Source organism: Oryzias melastigma, linkage group LG7 (genome assembly GCF_002922805.2).
Source record: "Oryzias melastigma strain HK-1 linkage group LG7, ASM292280v2, whole genome shotgun sequence".
Lineage (NCBI taxonomy): Eukaryota > Metazoa > Chordata > Actinopteri > Beloniformes > Adrianichthyidae > Oryzias > Oryzias melastigma.
The window spans coordinates 16,813,536-16,827,886 of NC_050518.1; the positions used below are offsets into that span (position 1 = coordinate 16,813,536).

The following is a 14,351-nucleotide window of genomic DNA, read 5'->3' on the forward strand; positions in this document are numbered from 1 at the left end:
TATTTGAGCATCCTTCACTTTAAGAAGGGGCGGAGACTGCAGGGAACTCTGAGTTTCCTGAAGAAACCCTGCTCCAGACCAGGTTACTTTCATAGAGTCAGTTGCCATAGTGATGTACTCTGAGTTCAGCTTAGCCCGTTTCGTAAAACAGGTTTGGTTTAACCCACTTTCACGGGTTTAGGTTATCTCCGTTTCTGAAAACAGAAACTCAGAGTTTTCCTTAACTCAGAGTTCACAAACTCAGAGTTTCAACAAAATCTGCTTCTTGAAACGGGCCCCAGATCTATCTTTCTGATGCAAGTTGTTATCGAATTGAAATAAATCGACCTATAACAATAAAAAAAAAAAAACATTTCAAAATTAGATATATCAATAATCGATTTTGAAATATACCATTTGTAATGAAACGTGTTTGGTTTATTTTAAAATTATGTAAAAACAACAAAGTGCTGTCACAGCAGACAACAGTCCATCATTACAGTCTAATGTGTGGAATCACTTTGAATTTTGCAAAGACATGTGACCATACAGTGTGGTAGAATACTTTAATAATGTTCTGTTATTTTGATGTGGAAAACAACATTGGACTGGACTTTAGTAATCTAAATTGTGAACAGATTTGGTATTCATTCTTGTTTACTTCGCCTGCACTGTTCAGTACCAGGTATTGATCTCTGAGTCACACTGTTTTAATTTCAAGCTAAAGATCAAGATCCAGATTTTCTGGATCAAGTTTAGGTCAGTGAATTTGACCGAATCAGATCATTCAAAATGAACCAGTTTTGACTATGAATCTTATCAACATCCAAATTATGATATATATTGAATCACTAAAAGTTATCATCACCCCCCCTAGTAAAATGCATTTCAGCTGAGTTCAAATAAAACGGCTAAAGTAAACAGTTTGACCATATATATATATATATATATTTGAGAACACAATAATAGATTAAAACTTAGATGTTCACAAAAAAACAAATAAATGATAATGTGCCAATATGTTTGAATTTTGTGACCAACAGTTACAAAAAACAGGAGACTTTGGAGATTGCAAAAAATATATATATAGTAGCTTTTGATATAAATAAAAAATGTCTAACTTTAAATGGTGCCATCAATTTGATAGTTGGTTTTAAAAAAAAGCATGCACGAGTCTGCATTAATCTTTTTTCTGCATTACAAGTAATATATAAAAAAAACTACAACAAGATTTGTTTTACATTTAGCTATAAATTAAACCATTAAAATTGCAGTTTGATTATATGTTGTAGATTGCATAAAAACTGTCTGATTTTTGATAAATGTAGTATTTTTCTTGTAGTATAAATGTAGTATAACATACCGAGTTATTATTGTAATTAAACTCTTAAAATATAACACAAAGGTAAAAATGATATGATAATAATTAGTATTGTGTTTACTGATAGCCTCAACGGGTGGAGGCTTATACAGCAACAGTGTGCTCATTTTGCCTCAGGAGGGCAGCACAGCATCACTGTTTTTATTTAAGCGTGAGGTGAAGTTACTATAAATCTCCTGAAGGTGGCAGCAGAGGTCAAAATGAAAATGAAAGGTCTTTAGTAGTTTAACAGTGAATTCAGTCTAGTCCGATTCGTGTTCACACAGATTGTTTTCTTCACTGATCCTATTTTTAGGGTGGAGTGAAGGTGCTGATCACTGGTCCCTGGCAAGAAGCCAGCTCAAACTACAGCTGCTTGTTCGACCAGATCTCTGTCCCAGCATCTCTCATCCAGCCGGGGGTGCTGCGTTGCTACTGCCCAGGTGAGACCGGGGTAGAAGATGACTTTAGTATTTGTTTTTCTTTTCAGATGTATTTTTTAATTAAACAATTTTGCAATTTTGATTGTGAAACAATGATGCACAGACACATAAATCGTGTATTTAATTAGAAATAATTTTGAGCAGTTTAAATCATGTAGCAAAATAAACTTTAAGCCTTACTTTGTTCATTTAATAATTAAGTGCAGTTACATGGACTTAGACTTTTTCGTGTGATTAATAATTTTTCACATTTATCTCCGTCAGCTCATGACACCGGCCTGGTGACACTGCAGGTGGCCATCAGTAACCAGATCATATCCAACTCTGTGGTGTTTGAGTACAAGGCTCGTGCTCTTCCATCACTGCCATCATCTCAGCACGACTGGCTGTCTCTGGATGGTAAGTCTTAGTTTTTGGTGTTGTTACTTGTTTTTTTGCAGTGTGGGGTTTTGTGATTTTGCTTTTTTATGTTGCTCTGTTTTACTTTATTATTCTCCGTTCCTAAATGGATTTTAGACTATTACCTTGAATCTTCTAATAGCTGCTTGTTTGGTCTTTCTGTTCCTGTTATTTCTGTCCTAATTAGCATTTATGGGAAGCATCTTTGAAAATGTATCCCAAAGGTTCTGGCTAAGTAAATACTGTCTTTTGTTAAAATTCTTTGATAGAGGTTTGGTTTTATGAACTCATGGTCTCAGGTTGTCACTGGTAAATTCCTGATATACAGAGTGTGTTACAGAAGAGTTTTGTGAACTTGTGCACAATCATTTACACTTTACTGTTCTTTAGTAGATAATGTTTAGGCTTAGATACAATTCAGGGCATCTATTTTGTAAAACTCACTGAGAGAAATATTTCTGGTGAACTGAAATATTCAAGGAATAATTCTGGTGACTGTTAAAAACATAATTCTTGTTATTAAAAGTAGAGGTTCTTATTCTAAAAAACTTTTTTTTTCTAATTGTAAGTCTCTCTAACTTCCTCTTTCAGTGCAAACTCATCTTTTCTAAATAACTTTAGGATACTTAACTGGTTTTAATATTGAATGTTTATCATTCTCTTGTATGTTTTTTGATAGCTGGATAACTTCTTTGCTAACTCATGTAAGGTTTGTGAGGAGAACGGCTGGCTGTGTTTGTGAAATGCTCAAATGTTTGGCACTGATTCAACTAATTGCTGTGCTTCTACATGTTTACAATCTGATTAATTCTGTGATCTGAAAACCCCTTTTTTGTTGTATCAAACTATAATTTACCCTCACGAGTCACTTAATTAATTAATTAAATGTCTATGGTTACACCTTAATACTGCTGCATTTCTTAGAGACGCTAGTATTTAATAGCATGATTAGATTATTTAAGTAAAAAAATAAAAGGTAACAAATAAAAAAAACTACTGTGGTGCTGATTTTGAGGATAACTGATTTAACTAGAATTTAATGAAATGTTTTAAGTTCATTTAACTCAAGTAGATAGCAGAAGTTATCATGTAAAACATAAAAGAAACATTTCAAACCAAGCATAAAACAAAATTAATCACAATTTTAAAATCTAACTAACTAAATAAATCAAAATTGTTATAAAATCCAGTTCAGAACAAATAATCCCATTAAGGAATCACTTATATCAATAATACAAATGCTTATACAGTGGAATTTCTTAATAGTAAAGACCTATTGCTATACAAAGATGATACCTATACAAAGATCTATTGTATTTTTGAAGTATTTAGAGTCAGAGGAGTATTATTGTTTCACTGTGAATCTACTCATGTAAAAGTAAAAATAAAGTGAAGCAGTAAAACTACTTATAGGAGTACAATGTTTACAAAAAAATCACTTGAATCAATGTAACTTGATGCTATCATTACTACATATCAGAAGTCCTCAGATGGACTGAACTCTGATGAGTGACAGCTTCTGGATTATAGTGAACTCTTCTTAATGCTCAATAAACCAGTATTTAATATTAGTTATATGGTATATTTTCCATCAGATTATGGTTTCACTGTGATCATATTATAATGGAGATGGTCAACATTGACTAAGAACACAATGTGTGTTAGTAATATTGCCCCCATCCCACACTACACCATTACATCCTGAACTGTTACAAGACTAAATGAATCCATGAGTTTATGTTTCTTTGGCAAATATTTGTTATGATGCAATAACTAAAATAGAGAGTCTCTCATTTTCAAATTCAGCATGCAACTTTAGTTCCATGTTCTTGGGGAAAAGCAAAGACACTTCTAGTGCTCTTTCACTACAACCAATTTAGTCTATGACTTAACATGTTGAACATTTAGGGATGGCATTATACCTAATGTGGGCTATATGATCTAAAAAAATCATATGGTGTATTTTCTGTGAGTTAATGTTGAGATAATTGATGCTGCCTCTTCTATCCACCAATTCTGCTTGTCTTACCCAAGTTCTCACTTTTTTTTTACTGATTTAAAGACTTCCTCAAAGTGCCAACTGTTCTTAAAAGACCAATGTGGGCTGGTGGCAAAAGAAAAAAAAATGTTATCGACTTCACTGCTGAAAAATCCAATTTTTTACCAAAAATGTATATATTTACTGCCTAGCGTTAAAGAACTTTTACAAAATTTATTTTAATTTGTGGAAAACTGTTGGGGGATAAAGTTGTTTCGAATTAATTGGAGCTTAAATTTGTACGTAAGTGAACTCCTATAGGTGTCGTTACAGTCCAGGATTTTCTGACTCTGACATTACAGGTTTAGAATGTCCTCCTGACATTTGTTAAAATGAAAAGTGATTATTTCAAGGTAAAATTGATTTAATGCCATACTTGAAAATGCAAAACAAGATCACTTTTTATGGTGGAATTTTTGAAAAATAATTATTAGGTAGCAGAAAATGACCCGGTTTTAAAATTAAAGAAATATTTCAACCAGAGATTGAACTTCTAAAAAGGATAAATACCTTTTAAATTCTAGATTAAGCTGTGAGGTGGTGGTAAATACAGTTAGATACAGTTTAAGCTGACAAGAATCTTGAGATGTAGAGTCTGCATTTTGCCTTTGTTCATGTGTGGGCTTTCTCCTGTCCCTGCTTCTTCCCACAGTCACAAAACATTCATGTTATGTTCACTGCTGCTTCATTGCTATCAGTAGGAGAAAGTGTGAGAAAGCACGATTGTTTGTTGTTTGTCTTTGTGCGGTCCAGTGACTGTCTCATAACCTACGGAAGGTGTACACATGTCAGGAAGTCGGGAATTGATTTCTAGCTGTATGGAAAATGAATCAATATTGCAGGACTGGTAAATGCATTCTCTCCTAATGACAACTGGAGATACGTTCTCCAGAATGTGATTATAGCAATTTGTTTATACTGTCACTGTGTGTGTTTGTGTGGCTCGGGGAAGCGCTGCTGCAGTGTTTGAGCACTGACAGGATAAAGTAGGGCACTGTGAAGCGCGGGCTCGCAGGACAACTGCATTGCAGACGGTCCTTCAGGGAGTGGGAGTGAGTAATGGAGACCTGCATGGCAGCTCCCATACATGGCAACACCAGTGGATCCCTCTGCCATTCATACCTCCCTGCCTCGCCGGCCCATTCACAGAAACAGTTAAGGAGGAGCTGAGTGTTTCAGAGAAAAGACAACCCTCCCTATTACCTTACTTATATTAACTCCTTGCCTGCTGTATCTTGTCATTTAGTTTTCGATTTTCCATAGTTGCAACTGTACTTTTTATAAATTACATTAAGTGAAAAAATACAGACTAAATAATAATATTTTGGTATCTAGTTAAGTGCATTAGTATATTATATTAATATTCGTGGACTGTATAAATTAAAACTATTCATCAAAAGCACAAGAGATACTATAGAAGAGTGTTGATAGATGGAGAGTTTCAGCACCACAGGTTGTGGACAGCGACTTTTAGAGAAATCCTGGTTGGACATTTTGGAGTAACAGACCATTTGACGCTCATAAATGGAAGTTCTTTATTGGACACTGACTTGTCAAACGTGCAGTTTGGTATTTGCCTTCATGCATTTTCTCTGAATCTGCAGCGGCGCGCAGCTCAGCTCCCTGAGTTTGCTCTCCCATGGAAGACTAAACTGTGCTATGATGTGCTAATGGCACAGCTGCCTGCCTGCCTTGATTTGTCATAATGCAGAGTGGGGGAAGGGGCGCTTTTTTCCCTCTCTCTGCAGTACTGCAGGTACGGAGCCACGGGCAGGACAGAAAAGCTGTTATAGAGCTGCAGAGCGCGATCGTTGCCCCCACCGAGTCACATCTCACGGCCAGAGACGGTGCGCAGGGAGCCGCCAAATTGCAGCGCCTGAGAGAGGTCGGGGGGTGGGAGGGGGGGTGCGGAGCGCGCGCACACAATAAAATGCGCGGAGGAATGGGGCGTGTTTGGCTGGTTAACTCACGCACGCAAAACCGGTTAAAGTCAGGGAGTTTTTTGGGGGGGTTTTTTGGAGACGAGCGCACTCCAACTCACTCAAAGACAGCAACATGAGCTGAAAGCCGGGGTCTTTAAGGGGGGGAGGAAGCTCGTGAACGTAGATTCGGAGGGGGGGTCTGTTTACCGGCTGCACGTGCGCGCAACGGTTCCTTCCTCGCGGTGTTTTTTTTTTTTTTTTTTGGTTGCTGCAGGCTCGGGCACCAGGACACTGTGCAATGAGTGCGAAGTGAAACAAGAGAAGAAGAGGAGGGGGCTATTAGATGAGGAAGAGAATGAAGGTTCTTCCTCTCCCTCCTGCCTCACGTCTCTCTCTCTCTCCTCTCACTTTGTTCTACTGTTGACGAGTGCTCTGTGGAGATTGCCATCCAAATCAAGGATATATATATTTACATGCATGTAGAGATTTTTTTTTTATTTCTTTTCTCCGCATGTTGTTATATTTTAGCCCGTCGGGGCAAAATCACACATTGTGGGAAATGCAGCTTTGGTTGGACCTCTGTGGGTCAGGATGCCAGTGAATGACACCTGCATTTCCTGACAGACAAAGGGGCTGTATTTGAGGTGGACTCTGCCAATGGAAAATAAAATAGAAGGTTAGAAGCTAAATCTTTGTGTTGTGTTGTGGCTGTGCTGTCTTTCTGAGCTGCTTGTTGTGTGTTTTTTTATGTTTAAAGTTCCAAAATCGGCGCATGCAGATGTCTTATAGCGAAGTTGTAACCGATCACATGTTTGTGCAGCCCAGCTCTTAAATCCTTCTTTTTTATTGCAAGTTTACGATATTTGTTTTTGCTGTAAAGTTGTGGGTCAGCGTGACCCATGTCTGCTGCTGCTGCTGCACGTGTTGTTGTAGCTTTTACAGCAGACTTGTCGCATCCTTCGGTGCCGCTGAGGTTTCCTAACCCACGTCGCGTGGAAATCTACCGTTAAGATCGCAGTCAGCTGCCACGAATTCGTGACAAACGATGCAGACACATGCTGGAGACTTTTTCCCCCTAAAGCAACACAATGCATGCTTTTATCTACCTGTTGCTCATCTGGGAAGTTCTTTAAATGGAAACAAACATCATTTTAATGTATTTTTATGGATCTTAAAGTCAAAGTCGTGTTAAGTTTGCTTTCAAAACACCCCAAATGACTAGTTTTTATCATATAAAATACTTCACTTAAGTATAAAGTTGAATCTGATTTTCTAATATATGTATATGTGTGATAGCAGATGTTAGAATGAGCCATCATGAAGTTGTAGCAGTATTTACTGGCAGTGTAGGTTGTAGCAGCAGTAGCAGTGTCATGGGAATACTTACTCCAGGATAAACTTCCCCAAAGGAAAGTTTGTTTTCTCGTCTGCTCCTTTAAAACATGCCGTTTAACCCTCATATTCTCTACGGGTTAAAATTGACCCATTTTCCCACTCAAAGACAGGTCAATTTGGACCCAAACACAAAATAAGGGTTAAAAAAAAAGTTATCTGGAAATGAGAAATCTTTCAAAGTAATGTGGTTTTATTATCTTTAGTGCTATTTATTTATCTTATTCTTGTTTCTAACCTTTTTTTTTCATATTTGAAGCAATCTTTGTGGAGACTGCTGGGTTCTTTAAATAGAAGTCTCACTGCTGCGTTGAAGTAAATCATTTAGTAGCTTTAATGCATATCAGTAAAAACATGTCTTTACTACGAGTAAGTGATTTTACTTTAGTAGTCTGTGTTTCCATCTTTCAGGCTTTTTATGATTTATGCTTTTATTTCTCCCTGGTATCTTTGTTTTCTCATTAGGAACTTGATAACCCAGAAATAAATTAGTATATAAGGACCAAATCAAAAAGTCATGGTCTCAAAGCAGTAACGGTCTTTTTGTCCATCTCTGCTATGTTAAATAAATAGGATGACTCAAGTTGAAATTTGGATTGTGGTTCTGTTTTTAAAGGATTTTAAGTTTGGATTGAGATGTCATTGGGTTCCCTTTAGCCTGGCTTGATCTTAAAGACTTTTATGTTAGATCTACTTTTCTTTAGATAAAAAAAATCCACTTATCTGTGAGTTGTGCCTTTACCTTCAGGATGTGACAGGCAGTATTAGATGTACTATATGCAGATATAAGGCTAATGAAATGTATTTGTTAATGCATTAGCTGAGTTTCAGTTAAGAAAAATCAAACCTCTCGGTTTTCCAAGACACAAAAAAAGTCAATACGTGTGTTACTCAATTAGTGTGAAAGCAGGTGACAGTAAATCCCTACAGTGTCCCCTCCTGGCATTTTAACTTCAACATGACAGAATGCATCTTCTCCTGCACTAGAATTGACCTATATAGGTGGACAAATGCCAGTGGAGAAGAAGGTGTGGATTTTTGCTGAACTTTGCACTTATTGGGCTTAGTATTAAATCTAATACTTTTCTGCATATTTGCAACAATTAATTGTCTGACTTTTATGTATTTATGGGAAAAATATAACATTTATGGCTAAATACATATTGCAAAACCACCTGTTCTCTTTTATAACATCACAGAACAACCGTAAATTTCTCTGTTTTCGTCTCTGCTATTGCATCCCTAAAAATAGCTAATAGTAAGGATGTGACATGTTTGGTCAACACCTACAAATTCCAGCTGTGAGGACAGCTACCATGAGGCCTGACCCCTTCCTCTGGCTGGTCACAAATAACAGCCCTTGTCAATCAGCGCATAAAGACCCAGAGGGAGGCTGGCCTCTTGTCTTCCTACAGGAAGAAATGAGCTAGCTACTTAAGGATAACACTCACTAAGTTAAATATAAGGTTTAATTTTAGAGATGAAGAAGTAAGATTTAAAGTTCCTTCAAATTTTATCACAACAGAACAATTCATATATATATATATATTTCTTGTTTATTATCTAATTTATATAAGTTCCACTATCTTCGTGCTTTATTTTGTTACTCATCTGCCATATTCTTCCATCCATTGCTTTATTGTTTTATGTGACCCTGTAATGAATTGAAAAGTTGACCAAAGTAAAGTAAAATATATATATATATTTTTACACAGCAGGTGTTGTTGTGCACTCTGTGGTCTCCCAGAGCTGGTGTGTGTTCACAACCTGCCCTTCACATTTATAACTACTCATAACTGAATTCATGTTGACAACCTGTAGCATTTAATGCAATTCCTCCCCTTTTGCCCCCTTCATCTCTAACCGCTCTCCATCATTCTCTTTCAGGCCCTCCATATCCTCTCTTCACCCTTGACTTCTCATTTTCCTCCTGACTCTTTCTTCCTTGTCCCTGCAACCAATTCTAAATTTGATCCACTTTGTCTTAGTGTCCTTCCGTCTTTTTATCCCTCTGTATATCATCCTGTCTCATGAAGAGCCACTGCCATATTCTGGAGGTGAGACCGATCCAATGAAGCAGGCTTATGATTTGAAAAACTCTTTGTTTCTCTCTAAGGATATGCAAGGAGGGAATAGAGAGTTAGAAAAGAGCCTCCATGAGACGTAACAGTTATTACAATTTATAAGGACCATCTCTGAGTCTACATTAATTAGCCACGAGGTGCTTTACAATACTCCTGCTGTGGTGCTTATGGAGATAAAGAGATTTCCAACAACTGCCTTGTGACTTTATGGGTAGAAGTCTTTAGATTATATGGAACAGGCTTTAGATTATTGTTCATCCAGGAACAAAGACATCCATCTCTTCCATTTCTACACGCTCTTCATCCTGTGAAGGGTCAAGTGAGCCATTAAAACTCTGTTATCAAGTGCTCCTTGTTTTCTGAGAGGACTCTGAAGTTGTCTAAAAACAGATATTCCAGTCGACAAAACTTGCGTGACATTTTCTTTGTTGCATTTCAATCACACACTTGAGCAGATAGTTGTATTTTTAATTGTTTTTGGGAAGATGCAACTCCACTAAAGCCCACTTATTTCAGGTTTTACCTCCAAGCTGAAAAGACAAAGAAGTCAGTGTCAAGAAATTGTCATTGTTTCACAACAAAATGCTTTAAATGCAGGAAAGAAAACTTACAAAGTTTTTAGTTCTTATTAAAATAAAATTGATTTTAAGTGGAAAAAAAGGATTTATTTTGAGTTTCATAGCAGGTTTATGCATCCAGGAAAGCTTTTAAGTACTTTTATTACTTTGTTTTAAGCTGGCAGTCAATTTGTGGTTTTTATAGTTTGACTTCTGTCTTATTTTGTACTTTAGTTCCATTAAAACTGCTCATTTGAGCTCCCTAAATAAAACAGACGTCTGTATTTTTTAACATTTTTTGGTGCCAGTTATTTTTTGAAGTAATGTCTGCCACCACACACCGTCACAAGGCAGTAAACCAGAGAGGAGGAGGGTGTTAAAACGTCACGGTGTTGTTACGGTACTGTTTGGCTGCTCACCTTCCCTGTCCCCTCCCACTCGTCTCAGCCCCCATCCTCCCTCTGCAGTGGACGTGCATCGCATTTGGAGCAGCAGGCAGCAGGTGGAGATGACATCATCTGCACTGCAGCACACTGCAGTATTGGGTCTGAACAAAGACATGTCAGCCTAATGTTAGCAACCCCCCCTCCTTTTTTTTTTTTTCTCCGTCTTTCTGTCTGTTACTCTTCCCCCTCCGTATCAGTCGGAGGGGAAAGAAAAAGCGCAGCTTTGTGTCAAGGCAGGTTTCTTGGGCTGAGACTTATCTCAACCCACCGACTCCCCTCCCTGACGCATGCACTCAATCTAGAGTAGGCTGGCAACTCTTCACCTCTTAGCCTCCTCGAGCCACTGCGTTGAGAGGTGAAGATGGATTCTCCATAATGAGAGGCAGGGCAAACACGGAGCAGCTCTCCTGATTAATATGAGAGTGATCAGCTGATCTCGCAGCATGCTCACTTCAGGAGTCCAAGACCTCATTGTTGTTCTTCCTGTCCCCTTTTCAAAGTCTTACCCAAAGCCTCCATTTACCTGAAGGGGACATCAGTTCAAGTGGAAACTACTATTTTACATCACCTTTTTGGAGGTTACACTTGCGTTTATCTCATTTATGGGAAGACGGAAATGTCCCTAGGTTGTAAAGATCCCCCACTTACAGTCATTAAGTCCGTACACTGGGTCATTGACACAGAGAAAAGAGGCCATGCACACGGGCAAAGATTTATAGATTTTGTTTTCATTGTTTGCCTGTCTACATTTTTTTCCCCTTGTATACCAGCCTCTTCTCCTCCCCTTCATCAATAAGCCAATAGGATGCAGGCTCACACAGCTATGTTCCTGTCGCCTAGTTACCGCTCGGCAGCAGGTTGCCACAGAAACGGCCCCATAGTGGCTAAATGGGGAATGCTAATGCAGTCTTCGATACTCCCTGCTGCAGTGGGCCCTCCATCCCATCCCAGCCTACTGTCTGTACACAGCACACACACAGGTGATGGTTTGTTTACTCGCAGTGGATGGGACTTATTTAATGACTCATTAAGTCATGTGCATAGTGCTTTGTCCTCAATTCTTTTCTTTAATTTTTGTGCTCTCAAATGATCGATGCCATTTGATGTTTAGCATTTTGAGCCAAACCCATCTGATCTGTCTATATGCATAGCAAAGCATTTTTCAAATATTATAAATAGATGGATATTTATTCTGTACTGTCAACTTTTTGGCACTTCTTCTATACATATCAATATAAACTTTTTGTTTTTAATCAGCTTCCGCAGGTCTTCAATCCTCCACAAGTGTCTGAAGAGCTGTGGACATTTTTAACATGCTCCAGCTGTCTTTCAACCTCTATTAGTCTCCCGGAGCTCTTTTAAAGTGCTTTGAGGAAGACTTTTAATGATGGGAGTCATTAGTGGACGTCTGATAAGCTTTAGAGGATTATTTCGGTTCACTTTCTGACATTGCTAATTGATGCCGTTGTCCCTTTCGATAATCTTTAGAGAAAAAAAAACTGTGATTGTAGATTTGTGTGTTTTTTTTAAAAGCCGAATGTGATTAACTGTCCTTCAGCGTTGCTGTATCTCAAAAATAGACTTGTGAATTTGTTCTCGGCGGTTGATTGTATGCCTTGTGACGTTTAGCCCCCGAGTCACTGCGACAGTCTCAAATCAAATCTCCTCAGAGCAACATATTGATGCAGCTTGTGGTGCACACTCTGTGATTGTTTGTCTTGTCAGGGTTCAGGGTTGTTAGTGTAAGTAAATGAAAAAAAATAAAAGCAGAGGAGGTTTTGGGGTTGTTTTTACCATAGATGTTGCTACTGACGTGTTGACGTGTTTCTTCCTCTATGTCCCCCCCACCCCACCACCTTTCTTTTGCACAGACAACCAGTTTAGAATGTCTATCCTGGAGCGCTTGGAGCAGATGGAGAGAAGGATGGCAGAGATGGCCAGCCACCAGCAGTCGAGCAGTGCAGGGAGTGGTGGAGCTGGGGGAGGAACAGGAGGAGGAGGCAGTGGGGGAGGAGGTGGTGGGGGAGGAAACAACAGCCAGTCACAGGTAAAAAAAGAAAAAAAGAAATACATCTTGCAGTGCATGGTTAAAAAAGTGCCATATTTGCTCAAATCAATTTTGTTGTTTTAAGGAGAAATAAAAATGTGATTTTCTTTTTTTTTTTTAAGTGTATATCTGGGCAGATTCAGGCCAGCAGTTCCTTCGAGAGCCGCGTGGTTGTGGTCTGTGAGAAGATGATGAGCAGAGCTTGCTGGGCCAAGTCCAAACACTTAATCCACTCCAAGACCTTCAGAGGAATGACCCTCCTTCACCTCGCCGCCGGACAGGGCTACGCCACCCTCATTCAGACACTCATCAAGTGGCGGTGAGTACTAAATGATCTGCATGCTCCCTGCTGGTGCTCTGTGATTGTACACTAACATGACTTACATGTTATGCTTCTTGTATGTAGCACAAAGCATGCTGATAGTATTGACCTGGAGCTGGAAGTGGACCCTCTTAATGTGGATCACTTTTCCTGCACACCTTTGGTAAGACAGTATTTGGTTGAAGAATAAATCCTAAAGTCCTAAGCTTCAATCATGTATTTCATCTACTCCAACCTCCGTGTGGTCCTTCTGTTTTCCCTGCAGATGTGGGCGTGTGCTCTGGGTCACCTGGAGGCAGCGGTGGTGCTGTATAAATGGGACAGACGTGCCCTAGCCATCCCGGACTCTCTGGGTCGCTTACCCCTGTCAATCGCGCGCTCTCGCGGGCATACTAAATTGGCTGAATGTCTGGAGCAGCTACAGAGGGAAGAGCAGCAACCCCCGGGCCCTCTGCCCCCCACAACACGCATGTCTTTCTCCCCGGCCCCTGATTCAGCCACGACAGACAGCTGGATGGCCAGCTGGGCGAGTGACAGTATCGTAGCACCGAGTGGCAAGAAAGGAGCTCCAACCACCACAACAACCATGTCCAGTACCACCAGCTTAAACCCAGGTCATGCAACTAAAAGATCATCTATTTTCCAAATGCAAAACAAACTGTGTCCATTTTCAGCTCAATGGGTTTTCTTCTTTTTGCAGACTTGAGAAGGCCCAGGTCCGAGCCTTCAAACTACTACAGCAGCGAGGGCCAAAGAGACCTCCCACTAGCCAAAAAACACAAACCCAACCCGGAGCTGTTCCACACCCGGCCTGACAAGGCTGCATCTGTTCCTCTGAGCCTAGAGCAACAACAACTCAACAAGCTATCCCCTTCCACAAAGAGCCTGTCCTCAGAAGGCCTGAGCGCAGACAAAGGCCACCCCACAGGAGGCAGCACTGGAACATCTAGATGGACCTCCAGAGAGAGCTTTTCCTGTAGCAACTTGGGGAAGAAGGTGTTGGGGATCAGTGGAGGCAGTAGCCTGGGGAGGGAGAAACTGGCCAACCGCCTGCGGCAGCGAGATCAGCTCGGCATGCTGGTAATGACGGACAGAGAAATGGCTGATTCTGAGCTTCTTTCGTATCGAGAGGATCTAGAAAACCAGGCCTGTCTCACACAGATGGATGACCTGCAGGTGAGCATGGGTATCACTCTGTTACAGAGGTGGGGAAACTTTTAGATTTTGGGGCCACAAAGGGCTCTAAAATTTGTCAGAAGGGCAGGGCGAGAAGTAGATGGGTAGAGTGTTTTTGAAATCCACCTAGAGTAAGAAATAACATGGAATCTGGATGAAAAGCCAGCTTTACTTTGATTGAAAATT

At 39.5% G+C, this 14,351-nt stretch overlaps 1 protein-coding gene across 12 annotated transcripts in view; it reads left to right on the top strand.

Moving 5' to 3' along the window:
- The window catches only part of camta1a (calmodulin binding transcription activator 1a), a 326,262-nt gene that overhangs the window by 303,489 nt on the left and 8,422 nt on the right, over window positions 1–14,351 (top strand). For all 12 annotated transcript variants that reach the window (XR_004948200.1, XR_004948201.1, XM_024292513.2 and 9 more), the window contains 7 exons: window positions 1,656–1,782; window positions 2,047–2,181; window positions 12,492–12,667; window positions 12,790–12,986; window positions 13,074–13,152; window positions 13,255–13,603; window positions 13,690–14,165. Coding sequence is in view for 10 of the 12 variants with exons in the window: in XM_024292513.2 (XP_024148281.1) it covers window positions 1,656–1,782; window positions 2,047–2,181; window positions 12,492–12,667; window positions 12,790–12,986; window positions 13,074–13,152; window positions 13,255–13,603; window positions 13,690–14,165 (1,539 nt within the window). In the remaining 2 variants the exon portion in view is untranslated. The remainder of the gene's footprint in view (window positions 1–1,655; window positions 1,783–2,046; window positions 2,182–12,491; window positions 12,668–12,789; window positions 12,987–13,073; window positions 13,153–13,254; window positions 13,604–13,689; window positions 14,166–14,351) is intronic.